This window comes from Protopterus annectens, chromosome 3.part1 (assembly GCF_019279795.1).
Source record: "Protopterus annectens isolate FY-2018-M chromosome 3.part1, PAN1.0, whole genome shotgun sequence".
Lineage (NCBI taxonomy): Eukaryota > Metazoa > Chordata > Ceratodontiformes > Protopteridae > Protopterus > Protopterus annectens.
Window position 1 is genome coordinate 256,825,783 of NC_056732.1, and position 20,578 is coordinate 256,846,360.

Genomic DNA, 20,578 nt, shown 5'->3' on the forward strand with positions numbered 1-20,578 from the left:
GATTTGTCCAATTTCACTTGCAGAGCTGTGTTAGTGGGAGTTCAAGGAAATGTTGGAGGTGATCCATACCTTCAAAATCGTTCACCACCTATGGGCTCTACTGTGGCAGGCAGACTAAGCAGGTCCTGAGCAGACACACATGAGTGGCAGATCGTCAGTGGTCTTCCAAGACCTAGTACAGATGTGGGGAATGTCCCAAATAGATCTGTTTACCTCCTTTCAAAATAGACAGCTGGACAAATTCTGTTCCATACATCCTTACAGCCTTGTAGCCTTTGGAGTACAGAATCATTTTCATTCCCTTTAGCAGGAGTGTTCCTGGATGTGTTTCCACCCTTTCCACTGATTCCAAGGTACTTCTGAAGATTCAGAAAGAAATGCGAGATCATTGTGGTTGACCCCTGTTGGCCCAGCTTGGTTCTGCCTTCTAATGGCATTATCTAAGTCCAATTAATACATAATGTACCTCAATCCAAATTTGCTCACACAGTGTCAAAGGCAACTGGTGCACCCCAGTTTAGTGCAACTGCAGCTCACAGCCTAGATATTTCAGTCTTGACTCAGTTTAGTTACTTGTTTCATGAGTATGTGCAGCATGTATTAAAGGATGCCAGAAAACCTGATTCTAGAAAATCTTATGTTTACAAATGAATGAGGGTTTCTAAGTGGGACCTAAATGAGAACAGTGCGTCCCCTGAGATTAACATCCCTCTGGTCTTCAAATATTTGTGTGAATATTTGTGTGAGCTACTTCAGGCTGGCTTATTGTATGCCTCCATTGGAGTGCACTTAGTGGCCATCTTTGCTTGTCTGCCTTTGGATTCTCCTCAATCTTCTCTTTTGGCAAAACACTTCATGAAGGAGTATTGCATATGTGATGCCCCTGCAAGCAAATTCTTCCTTCATGGGATCTAAGCTATGTTTTGGAAGAATTTACCTTACCACTTATTGAACATGTAGCTTAGTCTGATCTGTAACTCCTAATGTAGAAAACTGTTTTTTTTTTTTACCTTATTTTCTATAAGGATATGGTTGTATTGCACACTAAACCCTCTTTCATGATGAAAGTAGTCTCAGAATTCACTCTGAATTAGCTTATCACCCTCCCTGTGTCTTTTCAGAGTCTAAGGGTAAGGGAGAGAGGGCACTTCATACATTGGATATGCACCAGCAAGTCAGTTACTACTTTAACAAAATGAAACCCTTCAGGAAGGCTGAAAGGCTTTTTATTTCCTACACAGGGATAAAGAAGGGACAACCTGGCTCCATTGCAAACCATTGCTTGTTGGTTTTCCTCTAGTATTGTTTTTTTGTTGCAATTACCATGACAAGGTGAATCCAGGCAAGGTAAAGGCGCATTCCACCAGGGCCTTTTTCTCTTCATTGGTGCATTAGAAAGGAGTGGACTCTAGTAGAAGTGTTCTCAAGACAGCAACTTGGTATCTTTGTCCATACTTTTATGAAGCGCTAAAAGCTGGATGTCTTTTCTAGATCCAGGGCAGGCTTCAATAGAACCTTTCTCCAGGGCTTCATTTGCTTGCATGACTTCAATTGCATCTTTTTATGCAGTCATGTGTGTCTACTGCATAGTGTGTAGGGTAGACAGCTGGGCTCCTGTACAGCTTATATCTTTGAATCACCTCCAACCCCACCTGCCATGTTGCCACAAACAATGCAATTTAACACTGTGATGTGGATTCTTATTATGAATTCCACTCAGTTTTTCAATATCTTTCTTAATGTAATGGAAAAAAATAATGTACTATGAAACTATGCTTTTATACAGAGAGGGATAAAAGTAATGTTACCATCACTGAAAAAAGTGTTGAGGCCATGTGATACAAAGAGAAATCTGACAAGCACTTTTATTTATTTAATTTATTTATTTACTTGTTTATTTATTTATTTATTTGCTAAGGGATAGTTACTGTCTGTTACGTTACATGTAATTTTACTTTATATTATAATCCATGCTTCCATGAAAGCAATAAGCTGAAAAATAAAGTAACATATTTCAGGATAATCTGTAAATTCTTTGCATATAAAATAGATCAACCGAGTGCAGATCTAAATCTTCAGCAATTTAAAATCAGATGTAACAATAAAATACAGCTAAAGCACAGATACAAAACTCACCCCAAACAGATAGACTGTTTTAAAACAGTGTTACTCTGCAAAATATGCCCAGCTATTTGTTGTTTTGTCTTTTTGGCTTTTCCTGGTAAGGGGTCGCCACAGCAGAACTCTGGTCCACTAATGATTGGCAGTAGATTTTTTTTTTTATGGTGCCGAGTTGCCAGCCCGACGCCCAACCTTCAGCGAAGGCACGCCCATTCACGCATGTCTTTCGGAGGCCACTCGACGGCGGGGAGGACATGCAGACTTCACACAGAAGGCACTCCCTGCACACTAGCTGAGAATCGAACGGGAGAACCTCTTGCTGTGAGGCAACAACGCAACCGCTGTACCACTGCAGCTAAAATATGCCCAGCTAGTATGTAAGAATATCTATTTTAAACATTACATGCCATGGTATAGTAGCAATAATCATTAATCGTAATTCATGTATGTGTATAAGATAATTCTGGCTTCACTTTTGTAGTTTAACTGAAGCACACTTGGATAATATTGCACAGCCCACACTCCAGCATTGTTCAGTGCTTAATTAGGACAGAGTACTGACTGCAAGCTGATCACGTTTGGGATTTATTTAATTTCTTGCTATCAGTTCAGATTAAACAGTTACAAGACCAATGTTAATGTTTAGGTGAAACATCATCAGCAGTTACTTTAAGAACTCAAGATTTTTTGCCACAGCATATCCTGAGAGTAGAACATGAAGAAGCAGTCTCCTCATATCTGCTTTTTCATCTTCAGAGAAGTGTTAAACCTCATGGGCATATGCTCCTAAAAACTAAGCTTTAGTCCAGGACAATGAAAGATGCCAGTGGTCTAAATCTATAACCCTGACAAATTATTTTTATTATTATTATTATTATTACTGTTACTATTACCATCATCATCATTTTGCAAATATTTAAGTAGCTGAGGAAGCACTTTCACTGGGTGACAAGGAAATTCATCACTCAGAAGTTAGAGGTATTTATAGGGAGATGTGTACAACAGAACAATTGTGTGGGTACTTACCTTAACCAAGAAAAAAAGTATATCAGCATTTAGTCACAATTTAGGATAATTGTAGACATATTTTATTTGTATGAAATTGTTCTGTTTTGACCCACCTTCTTGGGTGAAGCAGATCACAGTTGTGTGAGGACTCCCAACATTATAGCAGATCTTGGAGGCAGATGCTGCTGTAATGGTAAGGGCACCTACCCTCCAACCCCCTTTCTTGTATAGAACTTCTAAACTGCTGACTTCACATTAAAATGTTTATAATATATTGCTCAGAATTGTATACTGGTACTGCATTTGTGTGCTATACTTACACTTATCCTTGTTCAGAAGAATTGATGTGGGCAAAAGACACAGCTACTTTAGCAGAAAACACATCCCAGCTGGCATCAGTGATGCTTTCAATGTGAGCCAGCAATAGCCTGTGCAGGGAGGAGAATACAGCTATAGAGAGAATAGACAGATTTCCTAGAGCATCACTGGTGAGTAAGCCACTGTGTTATGATTTACTTTAAACCAAAGTTTTCCTTAAAGATGTACTCTTATGGTAAGTGTCATCACACAGTTTTACTTTTTATATTACCATTAGCATTCTTTTGTTTTTTATTTTGCAAATCAAACTTTGTTTCTGATCAGTGACTGTACTTGAGCTGTGTTGCAGCATGACTTTCCATATGCTACAACATGCTTGAGTCTGTCTGTTTCTTTGTTTAAAAAAACAGTTCTTTAATCCTTGTGGACCAGGATTCCCGATCTCCCACACACTCCTTTACATGAAGGTGCTTCTTTAACAGGATGTCAGGCACGCCTAGAAGCCACCATTGCAGCCAGTGGAAGCAGAAGCTTTGTTTAAAATGTTTTGGTCCTAACTGCTCCCCTGCTTGATGACACTAACTTTGGTTGGCAGATAATGAGGCCCAGCCTATGAACCCATGTTACTCCTGGGCCCAAAAGAGAGCCACGCCTGCCAAGTCAGCCTACACATCCAGTCCAGCAGTTGCTTCCAACCTTGACCAGCAAGGTTTTGAAGGACCCATCCACCATAATTGCTGCCGCACCCTGTCACAATATAGGCAAGTCTATCTTCCACTGCCCAAGCCATCAAGCATCCAAGCAACTTATTCAAACTTTGGCATCTTGGGTCATCGACAGGACTTTATCCCTGCATGCCCCTGGTGCTACTGTTACATGATTCATATTCTTACTTGACTATGTAAATCAGGGAAACTATATTAACTTTTCAAAGTTTATACATTACCCATTTAGCTGTGAAATTAGCTGAATCATTGTAGCTAGGAATTTGAAATACATTTTTTACATGTCTAGCAATTGTATCCAATATTGATTTGATGGTTAAACTTTAAAAGTGTCAAGATACTTGGGAAAGAAGCTCATATTAAGAGTTACTGTCAGACATTTCAAGAGGAAGTATATGTATGTTGTCCTGAAGTGATTAGAATTGCTAGAGTGTACTACTGTTTGGGTAGCTGGGGACTTCATGGCTTGTTGAGTTTCACCTGTTAATCATTTTTTTTTATTATGCAGCTTTCACAACTGTATAATATAATTGTAATAAAAATAGTTCCAGAATCTTAAGAAGCAAGAAAAACCTCGTTTTTTTATTAGAAAGTGATGCAGCTGGGTCTGCAGTACACACAATCTACAGTGCGATTACATTATATTTTGCATTTCAGATGATGTTGGTCCAGAAGAGATGACTGAAAAGTTTATCAGAAATCCAGTCTTATCGTTGCCAGCCAAGATTCATGTAGACTCCAGCCCACTTGACCTCCGACTTGCAGTGGTAATGCTTACTCATTATCTAGAATAAAGCAGGCAGTAAAATAATACAAGGGTCTAATGAACTGTTTATGGCATTTTGGATTTATATTCAATATAGTGTCACGGTCTAAGATTATTTGTTTATTTCCATTTGTTGACTAGGATAGTCCAGCTGAGCTGGAGGCCTCCTCAGTGGAGCCCTGGTGAGAAACACTCCATTAATTGCACTTAACAATGTCAGTGGAATATTAACATTTTTATTAAGTAGCAAATATATAATTTAGACATTGTGAAACAAGTAGAAACCAAAAGTGAGTGAAATAACAAAAGTGTACTTTACTAGTTTACAGAACAGAAAAGATTCATATGAGGAGAGAGAGAGAGAGAGACAGTAAATAGGGGGCAACATGGTAGGGTCAGGAATATAAGGATAAGTAATCAGAAGGAACGGTGATAAAGTAGTATTTAGATTTAAGGATTTGTTTTATTTTAAATTAGTTTTGTGTCACTGAACAGCAGATCTGAGTTTGGTTGAGTAATGGTTGGGATTCCCTCTTCTCTTGCCCTCAGCTGTGCTGCTTTATTTATTTATTTATTTGACATTTATTTACCGGGAAATTCTGGCCAGGTCCAAAGTTTTCATTTTTTTGTACAGGTCCAGGGAAAAAAGCTCCATGACATCAGATAGCATCAAGAATAGTATATGAGGACAGAAAAATTAATTACAATGTACAGCTGTCACCTTCTTTCGTCTTTTCCCGGTTAGGGGTTGCCACAGCGGAACTCCGGTCTGCTAATGATTGGCAGTGGATTTTTACGGTGCTGAGTTGCCAGCCAGACCCTTTCACGCAAGCACCTACCTGCATGTCTTTATGCATCACTCGACTACAGAAAGGACATGCAGACTCCACACAGAAGGTGCTCCAGCCAAGAATTGAACTGGAGAACCTCTTGCTGTGAGGGGACAACACTAACCGCTGCACCACTTAATGAACATAAAAGTACCATGAAAGTACAATAAAAGAACAGAAAAATTGGTTACATTGTAAACTTTTACATCATAGAATTTCTAAAATGTGAATTCTAAAATGTGAATTTTTTGGAAGAGTCCACTGAAGCAGAAATAGTTAATATAACAGTTAATATAACAGCTATCTGAGTATAGAAAGATAGATATTCATAGATCAGAAAATCTGAGCAATGGAGAGACAGATGAAAGGGTCATAACCTTGAAGGTGAGAGTTGACTAGAAGTGGGTAGAGAAGATTAGAGGGGATGAGACAGGAAAGGGGGTGGTTGGAATAGATTAAAGGAAGGTGAGAAAAAAATGAGGAGTAGATTCAGCTAGGATTGGTACAAGAGTATTGCCAGGTTTTGGATAAGAACTCCTTTAGTGAGTTCTTGAAGGAGGATAGATTAGAGATTGCCTTAGTTGCCAGAGGTAGGAAGTTCCAGTGTTTTACTGCAGAGAAGGAGTAAAAAGTGTTGTCCAGATGATTTAATATGATTGTGTATTGTGAGTAGCTGTTTATCCTCTGATCAAGTGATCTATTGAGGAGATAGGAGTGAAGGATAGAGCTGAGGTCCCAGCAAGCTTCAGGTTTTTAAATTATGTTATGGTTAGTAATAAGTTGTAGATGAGTTACCTGGTGGGGAAGTTCAAGCCATTTGAGATACTTGAGAGCTGTATGGTGATGGATGGATATTATACTTTGAAGTAATTGCAGACATGGCAATTTTATTATAAAAGGCTTAAAGTTTCTTTTTCAGAGAAGACTGTAGGTTGGTAAGAATTGGAGTACCGTACAAGAGAGAGGGTTGGAGGTTTCCGGTGCCAAGTGTAATTTTGGTAGATGAGTTAAGAGTGTCATTAGTCCTATAGAAAATATCAAGTTTTTTTTTTTTTTGGACAATATTATGCATTTAGAGGTCAAACTTCAGATTATTATGAGTACTGATGGCTAATCGTTTGGTGTAGGTAACAACTTAAATTTCAGTGTTCTTCAGTGAAAAGATTTTGATGTTGTACTTGTCTGTAGCATACATTTTCATAGTAAAGAGAAAAATATTGGTTTTCTTGGGATTAAGTAAAAGTAAATAGTGCCAAAGGCATATGAGAAATTGAGGGACAGACAGAATACTAATTTGCCAGAGCCTGAACCTTATTTGCTATATCCATGAAGGATAGTAAGACAGTTGTGCTGTGGCCAGGACATGCGCTGGGCTGAGTAGGGGTAAGAAGTTGGTACTGAAGGAGATTGTTTAGGAGCAGTGTGTGTATGCAGTTTTCTAAAGGTTTAGAGAGAAGGGACAGGATGGCAGTAGGATGAAAGTTTGATATATTAACAGATTTGTTTCTTTTTTGCAAAGGAGTAACAGAATTGCTTTTTCTGTAAAAAGTAGGACATATGATTCAAAACTAAATCTGTTTATTAGAATACTAATAAGATAAACTATGGCCTCAGCTGCTATTCTGAGGTATTTTGGTGGGAGGTCATCTGAAGAGGTTGAGGAAGATTTTAATTTGAGCATAAGTTTTTTATAGAGGTAATAGGGACTGGTTGAATGATAAAGGAGGGAGAATTACTAGTGGTAATTAGTTTAGACAGTGACATGGTAGGAATGAGGTCCAGAGAGTTGCTAGAGGAGTAGTAAGATAGAGGTGATAAAGATATGGTTAAATTGTCAAAACTTCCAATGAAGTACTCATTGAACACAGGACCTTTTTCAAAGTGTGATGCATGCTGGAGAAAGAGTGTTTTTTTTTCTTGGATGCTGGGTTTAAAAGGGAATTTATAGAACCCCAGTTATTGGGGGGATTATGTTTGTGATTGGTTTGAAGGAGTGAATAATACTGTGTTTTGTCTTTTGACGATTGTTTTTTTACCCGATTTCAGAGTTGTTTAAAGTTCATAGGTTGGTACTAGGTTATCGGCCCTAGGGCCTATACAAGCCTAGCCATAACAATTCCCTGGCTATTTCTTCCCACAGTATTTACTTCCCTGAATCCCTGTCTAGCAGGGCAACTGTCATGATCACCGGGGTGAATTTCCTATCTCTCATCCACTCATCAAGGTTCCTTTTGAAGAGTGCCAAAGAGGCACTCTGCTTGACATGTATGGGCAGTCTATTCCAGAGTCTGTGGAGTCTCTGGGTCAGGAACCTGTCCCCTCCAGTATGTTTTGTTCATTGTGATGACAAGGTTTAGTGTGTGGCTCTGAGGAATTGGGATTTCTTTAAGTGTAGCATGTCCAACAGCTCTGGGTTTGACATGGCCTTGTATATTAAGCAGAGATCACCTCTGAATAGACGATATGCGACAGAGTATAGGTGGATTGTTTTAGACGGTCAGCATAGGGCATCTGCTTTAGGCTTGTGATTCTTTTAGTGAGGTATTTCTGCGGCCTTTCCAGTTGTTGCAAGAGGTACATTCCAAATGGGGCGTTGTATTCTATAATGGGTCTAATGAGGGATGAGTACAGTGAGACAATTACCTCCTTTTTTCTGGATGAAAAGCCCTTAGTGATGAGGTGTGCCACATAGAAGGATTTCCTGACTGTTGTGGTGATGTGGTTATTGAAGGTGAGACCACTGTCCACCCGTGTCCCTAAGTCTCTTATCATACTTTTGGTGTTTAGTGTACTGCCACCTATGTGGTAATTCATGGGTACATGTTTTTTTCCAGAAAAAGGGATAACTATGCATTTCTTAGCATTGAGCTTAAGCCCTTGGCTCTGGCACCAAGCATCTGTTTCTGTAATGCCCTTTTGTAGAATATCCACATCATTTGGGGATTCAATAATGGTTCCCAGTTTGCAGTCACCAGAGTCCCTTAGTGTTGGCCTATATTTCAGAGAAGTAGATGCCAAACAAGGGCAGTCCCAGGACTGAACCCTGAGGTACTCCACTTGTCACTTGTCTGGAGCTGGATTTGGAGTCGACTACTTTTACAGTGTGGGTTCCAGCAGCAAGCCAGTTGGCAACCCGTCGAATGACGTAGGGATTAATGCCCAGCTTAGTAAGTTTATCTATGATTCCAGAGTGGGGGATGGTGTCAGAGGCGTTGGTGAGGTCCAGATAGGCTGTGTGGACCACCTTACCGTTTTCCACGGCTCTGCAGACTGATTCAAGGAAGCCAGTCAGGTTCAGGAGACAAGATTGTCCCTTCATGAATCCAAACTGCGTGTGGTCCAGTGTTTGAAGGTTGCCAATGTCTTTGTTTATAAGTTCCGTGATAATACGTTCCATGGCCTTGCAGATCAGGCTTGTCAGACTGATGGGGAGGTAGTTCCCAGGATCCAAGGTGGATCCCCCCTTGTGGAGTGGGATAACTGTAGATGTGTGCCATTTGGTGGGCATGAAGCCTGAGGTGAGGCTATGATTAAACATGACACTTAGGTGAGGTGCCAATTCATTTTGTAGTCCATGTAGTACACAGCCTGGGATGTATTCTGGTTCCATGGATGCTGTATTCTTAGCTTTGTAGAGTCCGTATTTTACCTGTGTGGCCATTATTACTGGAATTTGGCAATCTTTCGGTATCGAGATGGGCCCTTAAGGGGGCGAGAGGAGGGTGAAGTTTACACTGAATCGCTCTGCCAGAATATTGGCATATCCTTGGGATCAGTATATTTAATGCCATTCTGTTGTAGCTCAGAGCAGTTCTGAGTATTGCCATTTAGATTCTTGACATAGCTATAGAATGCCTTGTGGTTGTATTTGGAATCTTTGGCAATTTTATTTTCGTGACTAGCTTTGGGGGATTTTATGAGGAATCTCAGCTTCTTACTGAGGCTGGTAAGGGAGTTTTTTTGCATCCTGGGATTTTCCTCTTTTCTGCAACAGTTTCTTCCTTTTGTTGTAAAGTTTGTTTATGGCAAGTGACCACCAGATTGGCTTCCTTTTTGTGGAGGAGAGCATCTTGGTTCTATTGGGGATGGCATGATTCATGCATGAGTGGATGTGCTTGTACAGTGCCTTAGTGTAGGATTCAGCAGTCAAACTTTCATTTCCCATCTGCATGGGTGTCATGAAGTTTGTCACTTCTGACTTGAGTAGCATGAAGTTGGCTTTGGAGAAGTTTTTTACAGAGGTTTCCTTACTGGGGGGTGGGGGTGGGATGTGGATGTCAAGGGTAATTAGCTTATGGTCAGACCTGACCAAGGAGGGGGGTGATCATAGGTGTGGAGCATCGATTTCCCATGTTGGTAATGACCAGGTCTAGGGTATTGGAGCCCCTGGTGGGACTAAGGATTAGTTGATCCAGGGCGTTTAACCAACAAGTGTTAACTGATTCATATGATTTGTAGATTGTTGTTGGTTTGTTTTTTTAGCCATACTTTCCATGCTTTATCTCTAACAGACATGAGATATTCACTCTGTTTTGATACCCTTGGACAGTGATTGGGTTTAACTTTTTTAGTGCAAATTGGAAATAGTCTGTTAAGGATGTTTAAGAATGTATAATTGAAATGATTTAGAGGGAGAGTTTTTAATATTTTCCAGTTAATGGATTTTAATGAATCAGTTAACACTTGTTGGTTAAACAAAGAAGGATTGTGTGACACTGCCAACCCAGCTATCTTGAATTTTGTAAATAATTCTGTGTCATTTATGAATATTAATATGATTGATATGCTTGTCTTACAAATGTAAGAAAACTATATGTTATGTGTATATTAAACTACTGGGGCAGAAATGTGTGTTGAACAGGGTTTGTACAGTACTGAGCTTCAAGGATATGTCCACAGTGTACCCTACTGGAAAAGAACAGAAATGTATATAAACTATATATCTGTACAAATCAATGTTTTAATAGTAGAAGCTGGAACATACAGATCAAACTTGCAAAACTTCAAAAAAATAAGTTTAAATTGTTTTACAATTGTGTTATCTCTCACTTTCAGTGAAGCAGACACAGTGTCTGGAGCTAGAGAGTTTTTATTGTCTTGAAACAGAAATAATTACTAGGTTTCAAACGTAAAAGTGTTTTATTATTTTATGACTTCCAAGTATTGCAAAGGTCTGAGAGCTATGTACGTCTCACACAGGGATGTTAAAAAATTCTGTTATTATCTGGTTGTCCTGGGAACTGAAGTCAGGTGACAGATTGATGTCATCCAAGCTAACCCAGCAGTAATGTTTATTATTAATGTAAGAAGTCTCTCAGAGAGAGAGGGAGAGAGAGAGAGAGACTCGGGGTTAGAAAAGTACAGTTTTGTACCTACCATAAATGTAGATGTCCAATAGATATGCAACTGCAGTCATAACATATGGGTTGTCCTGCCTCAGGCAGCCCTCGGTCGGCCGGATTCCAAAGTCTGGGTCCGGCGTCGGCTGGTGTCGCCTCCTCTCCGACGTCAGAACGGCTGGAGTATAAAGGCATCGGCCGACGCCATCTTCTTCAGTGTTTCTTGCCCCAGATGCCAGGTGCCCTCCTAGGAAGGCTAAATTTGGTGAATGGATAAGAATTCCAGACATGCACAACAGTAATAAACAGATACACCATAGAGATACCCCCAGCTAATAGGAATAGGGGTAGTGGACCCATAAAGAAGGTTGCAGAGGGGTAGGAGGGTGGGAGAATCCGACTGCAGTTGCATATCTATCTGACATCTACATTTATGGTAGGTACAAAACTGTACTATGTCCTTCAAGAATGCAACTGCAGTCATAACATATGGGTTGAATACCATAGCCAAGCTGGGGTGGTTGGAACTAAGAAAGTGATGGTGTAGCTAAAATGCCCTGCAGGACTGCGAAGCAAAGCCTGCTCGGGATCTGGAGTATAAAGGCAGGTTGTAGTGCTTGGTAAATGTATGCACGGAGCTCCATGTAGCAGCCTCTAGAATGTCCTTTGTAGCCACTCCTCTTAGGAAAGCTGTGGATGTGGCTATAGCTCTGGTGGAGTGTGGCCTAATATTGGCTGGCACACCTTTTCCATGAAAGGAATAGCAGAATCTGATGCAGTGTCCAATCCATTTGGAAATTGTTTGTTTGGAGATTGCTTTTCCTTGTACTCCAGCAGCATAGGCTACAAGCAGTTGGTCAGACTTCCTGGTGGCCTTAGTTCTGTCCAAGTAGTAGCGTAGTTGCCTGTGTATGTCCAAAGTATGCAGCAGTGCTTCCCCTCTGTTTTGAGGATTGGGGAAGAAAGTAGGCAGGTGAATGGCTTGATTTAGAGACACCCTGGAAATTACTTTTGGCATGAATGAAGGATTGGTTCTTAGAGAGACACTGTCCTGATGAAAAATGAGAAAAGGAGGTACTGCCATGAGTGCCTGTATTTCCGAGACTCTTCTTGCTGATGTGATTGCCAATAGGAAAACCGTTTTCCATGAGAGGAATTGCATTTCTGAAGTTGCTGCTGGTTCAAAGGGAGGAAGAGTTAATTTTTCCAAGATGAAGTTGAGGTCCCATGCAGGTACTGGCGGTTTCCTGGGGGGTTTGATATTCTTTATCCCCCTTAGGAACTGTCTTAGCAAAGGATGTGAAAACACAGGTGGATCACAATTGTATTTTGCTGAGATTGCTGAGGCATGAGTCTTTATGTAAGAATATGAGAGACCAGTATGAAACATTTCTGCCAAGTATTCCAATATCTGAGGTATACTCAATACTGTTGTATCCTGACCCCTGTTAGCATTCCAGATGATGAATCTCTTCCACTTGGCTGAATAGGTTTTTCTGGTGGAAGGTCTGCATGCTTCCAGTAAGATCTCTTGAACTTTTTTGGAAAGAGAGATATCGGAAGGAGTTATGGTAACCTCCAGGCTGTCAGATGCAATGTTTTCAGGTTTTGATGAACCGTCCTGTAATTGTGTTGTGTTAGAAGCAGAGGCCATAGGGGCAGAGGCCACAGTTTGGTCCGAGTTATGCTCAACAGCAATGGGTACCAGTGCTGCCTTGGCCAGTCTGGAGCTATCAAAATGCCTGTTGGTTGTTCTGCTTTGATCTTCAGTATCACCTTGGTCAGCAGTGGTAGAGGAGGGAATGCATAAATTGTTAGGGACTTCCAGCTGAAGGAGAGAGCATCCGTTTTCCAGGCTAGAGGATGGTGGGTCCTTGTACAGAACTTTTCCAGGTGATGATTCATGTGAGAAGCAAAGAGATCTATGTCCGGTCTTCCCCATTTCCTTGTTATTTGTGAGAAAATGTGAGGATGCAGCATCCATTCGTGAGGATCCAAGAAATTTCTGCTCAGCTTGTCCGCCAGTACATTGTCCTTGCCTGGCACAAACTGGGATTGCAGATGTATCTTCAGACTTAGGGATTTTTCCCAGAGAATCATTGTTAGTCTGCAGAGGGGATAAGAATGAGTGCCTCCCTGCTTGTTTATATAACACATAACAGTGGTGTTGTCTGTCCTTATTAGCAAATGTCCTTGTTGAAGTGATTTTTCGAAAGTCTCGATTGCATGTATCACTGCCAACATCTCTTTCTGGTTTATGTGCAGATGCCTTTCCCTTGGTGTCCATTGACCTTGAATGCATCTGCCCTCCATGTGCGCCCCCCATCCATGGTCTGAGGCATCTGTTGTAATCATTTGACCTGCTTGAGGTTTGTTGAAAGACATGCCTTTGTTTAACTGACTTGCTTGAGCCCACCACAAAAATTCTCTTTGCAGACATGGAATGAGTGGGATTACGTCCTCTAGGCTTTGGTTGTGTTGGGACCACAAGCTTTTTAAGTACCATTGCAGCTTTCTCATATGAAGTCTTGCCAAAGGTATCAGAAGAATGCAAGATGCCATGAACCCCAGGGCCTGCAGGATTTTCCTTGCAGTCAGCTGGGAGAGCTTTGCTAGGCCTTTGAAGTACTCTGGTAACTGCTGTTGTTTTTCCTCTGTGAGATAAGCCATCTGTGTTTTTGTGTCTAGTTTGGCTCCTAGGAAAATAATTTGTTGGGATGGCAAAAGTCTTGATTTTTGAATGTTGACTGTGTATCCCAAGGCCTGTAGTAATTGAATGACGTAGTCCAAGTTTGCTATCAAGGTTTGCTTTTTGTCTGCTTGTATGCGGCAGTCATCCAGGTAGGGGTATATTTGAATCCCCTAGAGTCTGCAGTGTGCCACTACTGATGCCAGGCATTTCGTGAACACTCTGGGCGCAGTAGATAAGCCAAACGGCAATGCTGAAAATTGATAATGCTCTGTCCCTGCAAGAAATCTGAGGTATATTCTGCAGCTTTGTCTGATTGGGACATGCAGGTATGCCTCCTTGAGGTCCAGAGTGACCAGCTAAGACCCCTTGCCCAGCATTGGAAGGAGTTGCTGCAACGTCAGCATTTTGAACTTTGGCACAATGAGATAAGTATTTAGAGTAGACAAGTCCAGTATAGGTCTCCATTTGTTTTCCTTTCTTGGAACAAGGAACAGTCTTGAATAAAATCCCTGGCCTTGTTCCTGTGGAGGGACCTTTTCTATTGCTTTTATATTTAACAGCTTTGAAACTTGTATGAGTGCCTCTGCCCTTTGATGCCTTGTCTTATTGGTAAAGTATGGAAGTGGAATCTGTAACCTTTGTCTATTAAATCCAGAATCCAGTTGTCCTTGGTTAAGATATGCCAGTTTTTTGAGAATAAGCATAATTTTCCGCCCAAAGGTGCTTCTCTTTAAGCCTTTGTAGACAGTATGAAAGTCAAGTCATTGTGGTTGTCCTTGTGGTGCAGCTGGACTGCCTGCGCCACTTCTTTGATTTGGTGGTTGCCATTGGCGGCCCCTGTAGGAGCCTCGGTATTGCCCTCTACCTCGGGCACGCCTGTTTTTTCCCCTTTGAAACTTGTCAGTGTCTGGAAAGGACCAATTCTTTGAAGGCCAATTCCTGCTGAATCTAGGTGGCTGAACCTGGAGGAAATCTTTGACTGTCTGTACTGATTTAGCTTTTTCCTCAGTGGACTTCAACACATCTTGTGCATTAGCACCAAAAAGCTTCTGTTTTTCCAGAGGTGCATCAAGTAACTTTACTTTAACATGGTCTGGCAGTGGCTGTTCTTTTAACCAAGCATGTCTACGTATAACAGCCCCAGTCATAGCTGCCCTACATGAAGCCTCCAATGCATCATAACCACACTGAAGAAAATGATTGCTAACCTGCTGAGTGTTATGTACTAGATCCTGCAATGCCTTTCTATCAATAGGCTCAGGAGAGGCTAGCTTTTTCTGTAAATCATCCAGTAAAAATCCTGGTACTGAAACATATGAAAAGGCAGTTAAGTGACCTCATGGCCAGGGTGGTAGAGGTATAAACTTTACCCCATCTCTCCAGGGACCTAGCTTCCCTATCCGCTGGCAGTGGATTCTTGGCTGTGGAAGTAGCCACTCCCTTGGGGCCCTGTGAAATAGTTTCTAGATCCACAGAATGGGCCTTAAAGAGATGTTTGTGTGTGTCAGGGACCCTATAATATCTGTCTGGCTTGACAGGAGCAGGAGGGAGAGAATCAGGGTTAGCACTGGAGTCGGAGAAAACATCATCCAGGACATCCATAACTGGAGGGATAGCTAAAGGTCTGTGCTGGGGTAGCTTGAGGAAGGTACGTAGCCTTTTCCTGGAATCAGAGAATTCCTGACTCTGCCATTTAAAATGCTCCCTCATAGAGTGTAGGACTTCACCGAACGAAAAATCCTCTGGAGGAGAGGCAGAGGGAATTGATTCCTCAGCATCAGAGTCCTCATAGGCCTGGAAGGATTCTTCTTGGGTATCTGAAGGCTCAGAATCCCCAGAGGCTTCATCTGAAGAGAGGTTGTCAGCCTGCTCAGTTCTGGGCCTTTTCTCTGCAGGCGGCTGAGAACCTCTGTCTGGATGAGACTGAGACCCCCTGATAAGAGAAATAAGATCTGCAGCAAGAGACATGATCTGTTTATCAGAAAAAGTGGCCTGGGCAGTAGGTTTAGGATGAGCCTTGGCCTGGCTGGCGGCCTTAGCATGTGCAAAGGCCTTGATGGACATGGATACAGGAGGCCTAGCTGCCCCACATGCAGGAGTAACCCTGTCCACCGGAATGGTGTCGGGTAGATCCAGAACTTCGGTTTCTGGAGGAAAGTCAACAACCGGCACCTGTGTAGACTCCGAGACCGAAGGACGAGCTAACGCTGTGTCGTCGGCCTGGAGCGGTTGAATTACCGCTTCCGAAGGGACCAAAGCACTCGCGGAGGGTTTAGGAGGAGTATCGGTGGAGGACGCGGGCCGAGGATGTCGGTCCCGGTCCTTTCGTTTTTTGGAAGGTTGAGTAGTCAGTTGTTCCGACGGCATGATATAAGCGAAAGATTCGCCAAAAAAGTCTTCGGCAAATTCTGCCCGGCGCCTGAGAGTGCGCTTATTAAAGCAAGCACAGGCAGCACAGGCCGAGACGTCGTGGTCTGGGCCCAGGCAAGGTAGGCAATAAGAATGGAAGTCCTTATGAGGCATTTGTTTACCACAAGACAAACAATTATTAACTTTCTCAATTTGTTCTGACATCGGCTGAGGCAAGAAAATATGTTTTCCAACGGGGTACTTAGCTTTTAGTTGACTTCGGTACTGAAAACACAGGAGCTGACCGACCGGCACTTGCGAACTGCTTCTGCTTCGGGCACCGCGCAGCAAGAAAGACTGAAGAAGATGGCGTCGGCCGATGCCTTTATACTCCAGCCGTTCTGACGTCAGAGAGGAGGTGACACCAGCCGACGCCGGACCCAGACTTTGTAATCCGGCCGCCCGAGGGCTGCCTGAGGCAGGACAACCCATATGTTATGACTGCAGTTGCATTCTTGAAGGACATCATCCTTTCAGCACTTCTGCCTGTGTGTTGTTTGCAAGTAAGACTTGGGGCATAGTATCTCTCTTAGAGGTAGATAGGAATATAGTAAAGATTAGTTTAGATGTTTTCTGTATTTATTTGAGTCTGCCCTGCAATGTTGTTTTAAAATATTTCCAGTGATTCTGAACTCTGAAGTAACTGTGTTGTTTGACTATTGTCTTGTTCTTTTATTATTTATCATTAAATATATTTAAACCTGTCTTTGTGGCTGATATTTGTGAGACATATTTAAGCTCTTAAAGTACTTGCATATGTATTTGGTTACACTGTAGAGGCCACTCCTAATAGCGTGGCACTTGGTCAAAAACTACCATTTGGATAATAGTAATATTACACAGTAGGATTGGGCACCCTATGTAAGGGCCTTAAGCAGCTGATAAAGAGGGGTTGGTGGCAGTGATAACTACCTTATAGTCTGAGCAGAAGGGTGCATAGCTAGTAAACTGTGCCAGCCTTTCCCAGGAGTGTCTATGTGTTTGTATATAAGTCACATCTCAAAGTGTGTGTGTGTATGTGTGTGTGTGTATGTGTGTCAGCTACTTGGGCATGGACACAAAGCACTGGTTGGACAGAGAGGGTGCTGGAGGTCTTGGCTTGACCCCTCGGCTGAGATCTTAACCCTATAGCTGTGTCAGTGGGGAGTCTTATTGGGGATCTGGTGAAAGATGGAGAAACCAGCCCCAAGCTGACTATGGTCTCTGTGTGCACTTAAGGGAAATTGTACTTTACTGTGTGTGTACATGTAATCCTCCCATTGTGTACATTCCTCACTGTTACCAGTGGTGAGGATTGAGGCTCCTTGATTACTGGGCCACTGCAGGGGCATCACAGTGGGTTGCTTTGTAGTTATGATCTTTGATTGTGTGAGAAGTAGTTCTGTGGGTGTAGGCTGCTAGGTGGTTAAGAGAGTCTGATAGTATACCAGCTTTAGAAAGTTTACTGGTGTCCGAAACCAGAATCCGATCCAGGACATAGCTTTGGTTACCCTTTTTGTTATATCTTGTAGGTGTTTTAATGAGTTGTGTGAACTTGAGTAAGTTTCTGCTATTAGTTGAGAAATCAGTGATCAAGGTTTGTCAGCTTATATTGACATCTCCTAGTAGTATAGTTTAATTTGGAATTGTGTTTGTTAGCCACAGTAACATGTCTTCTAATACTGAAATGATTGTTTCCTGGGGGTATAAATTACAGCTAAGCATATGCTTTTGGTGTCTGATTTTAGGAGAGTGATAAGAATTTCTACATTAGTAAATTTTGGTACAATGTTGGAGTATGGTGTGACAGTATAGAAGTTAAGGTAAAGTAAGGCTGTTCCTACAGCTTTGTTTTGTAATCTGTCTTTTCTAATAATGTTATTCTCTCTCTCTTATTCCCATACTTAAGCACTTGCATGCCTCCAATGGCACTGGCCATGACACTAAACCAGACTAGGATAGCATGTGTAGTTTCTGTACTGCCATTTTTTTCTGCTGCTTGCACAGTTTGTATCTAAATCCTTAAATTCACTATGGAAAGGTTCCCACATTTGATTACTAAAATGTTTAAGCCTTCCAGGTGTTTCTGTGTCCAAAAGACCATAAGCCAGAATCCACACTGGCACTGTCTCTGCTTACTTGGAGAGGAGCAAATATCAGACACTGCCACCAGTACTAGTAATTCAACCCAGCTGCCATAAGATGTACAAGTGATATGTCAGAAATGTTCCTAATTGCACTTAAGATTACATTAACTGAAGGTGCCCAGCATAACTCCTTAGTGTTCTTTCCTTTCTGTCTAACCCTTGGTTGGTGAGCATACCTGTGGGTAGACTGTATCTGGGGAGCTGTCCCACAGCTACCATGGTGTGGGCTGAATTGGTTGTACTTGGTGTGGTGGCTGTTTAAGAAAGGAAGGAAGCCTGGGGCAATCAGCACTTAACAGCCCAGGTTGATGCCGTTCTCCTGGGTAGTTTTTACCCAACAGGGCCTGGAGGATAGGACCAGACACTGGGCATGTGACAATTTTTTTGATGTCTGGTGCAGTCTGTCCTCTTGTGATAAAGAGCACACATTTTAAGGAACTGGATTGATCCTTGATCTGTTCCATGTGCAGATCTGTTCTACCAGAGGTCATGACTCCAGCAAGTGATCTACACAGTGCAGAAATTCTGTCACCTGACATCTAGCGTTTACTTGCTGCATAATCTCCCTTGGTGGAGCAGCCAAATGTAGGCCTGGTGGTAGTCCCTGTCGATCTTTGTCAGGTGAAGGGGACTCCAAGGATCCAGATGCCAATTTATTTGAGATTAATAATGTCAATGAGATTGTCCCCTCCCTATTTCTTCTGTATATGATCCTTCCATTGCAAAACCAGTTAAGCTTAGGAAATACTGTTTGGGCTGGCTTGCCTTGTCTTTTGTTTAAAAATGCCCAAATGAGTATCTAAGGAAGGAGAGTTAGTTCCGAAGCATCCCACAGTAGCTCCCATCCTTTGCCCTCAGAGATACAGACAAAACAACAATAATTAAGGAAAATGCCTCAAGTTAGGGACTTTTTTAAATGGTGACACTGATAACTTAGAAGTCATCAGAATAATTTTGAGTCTAAGGAGGGGTGGAGTAGAAGTTTGAAAATGAATTAGGAGTTTCCTTATCTCAACAGTTGAGGTATGCATCCCACCCATGTAGCTTGTGCATGAATGCTGTGTGAACAATATGAAAACATCTGCAGTTAGATACATTTTTTACAACTAATAAATTGTATATGTGGTCATAAAGAGTTAGATTTCTAGTGTTAGCAACACAGTTTGACTTAGGAGCAGAAGGCTGTGGGCTGTATTTCCATGGTTCCCATTCAGAAGCCTGAAACATCATAAGCCTGAAACATTTCCATACCAGGTAGATGGTTTGATGACACTGCAATACAGCATAAGTGGAGTGCTGCATTCCTCATAGGATCATAGGAAGTTACTAGGCTACTGGCCCTAGGGCCCTTACAAGCCTAGCCAAGTTCTACCCTTATTTACATGATCAGCAGCTGTTGCCCCTGTCCAAGAGGGACATAGGTGGAACACCCAGGGTGAATTTATAGTTCCCCATCCAATCATCTAGATTGTGTTTGAAGAGGGCTTTTGAAGTGCTCTCCTGAATATATCATCCTTTGGATGAACTTCTTGAGTTGGTGATGGCTCGTGTAGATGAAAAAGATCTCACAACACCTGTTAGATAGGTTAGGAGTCCTTTATTTAAAATATTATTTATAATATTATTTACAAATTTCCAGTTTATACAGTGTGCAATTTGTTGGTTCTTCCCTCATTATTATATAATCCTAATTATGTCACTTTGCTTTATTATATTAACTCCTGTCTTCATTCTGCTTGTTAGAGCCCCAAACTCCTTTTTCCTTAACCAACATCTCATTTTAAATAGAATTGTTGCTGGTATCCATTTACCATTAAAATAATTCTGTTTATCCTTTCATTTCAAATAATGCATACAATATAAAACATAGTTGTACCTATCCTTAAATATAGTCTTATTTCTGTCGTATCTATGTTTATCTTATCCACCTCCTTTATAGCTTCTAAAAAATTTTTTCACATAATTTTCCTGCAATTTAATTAGTCTCTTGTATTTCAGAAACATGCTCTGTAGTTTCTTCTTTCTCACAATAAATACATATTATTTCACTTTTCTTTTTATATGGCATATTCCCTTTTATTGCTAATTTATTTATCGCCAGTCTACAGTCTTTCTTAACAAAAAAACTGACATTCTACTTTTGTATTACATTGTACATTGTCCATAGCTTACTTTTATTGCTGTAATTTTTCCTCAATTAAATTTACCCTTGGGTTAACATAATAATATTAAAACATTGTATTT

General features: G+C 41.4%; 1 protein-coding gene across 1 annotated transcript in view; it reads left to right on the plus strand.

Annotated features, from left to right (window-relative positions):
* Nucleotides 1-20,578, plus strand: part of MINDY4 (MINDY lysine 48 deubiquitinase 4) — a 1,921,738-nt gene that overhangs the window by 976,846 nt on the left and 924,314 nt on the right. Inside the window, exon 7 of the mRNA XM_044066745.1 lies at nucleotides 4,830-4,939. Within this exon, the coding sequence (XP_043922680.1) occupies nucleotides 4,830-4,939 (110 nt within the window). The remainder of the gene's footprint in view (nucleotides 1-4,829; nucleotides 4,940-20,578) is intronic.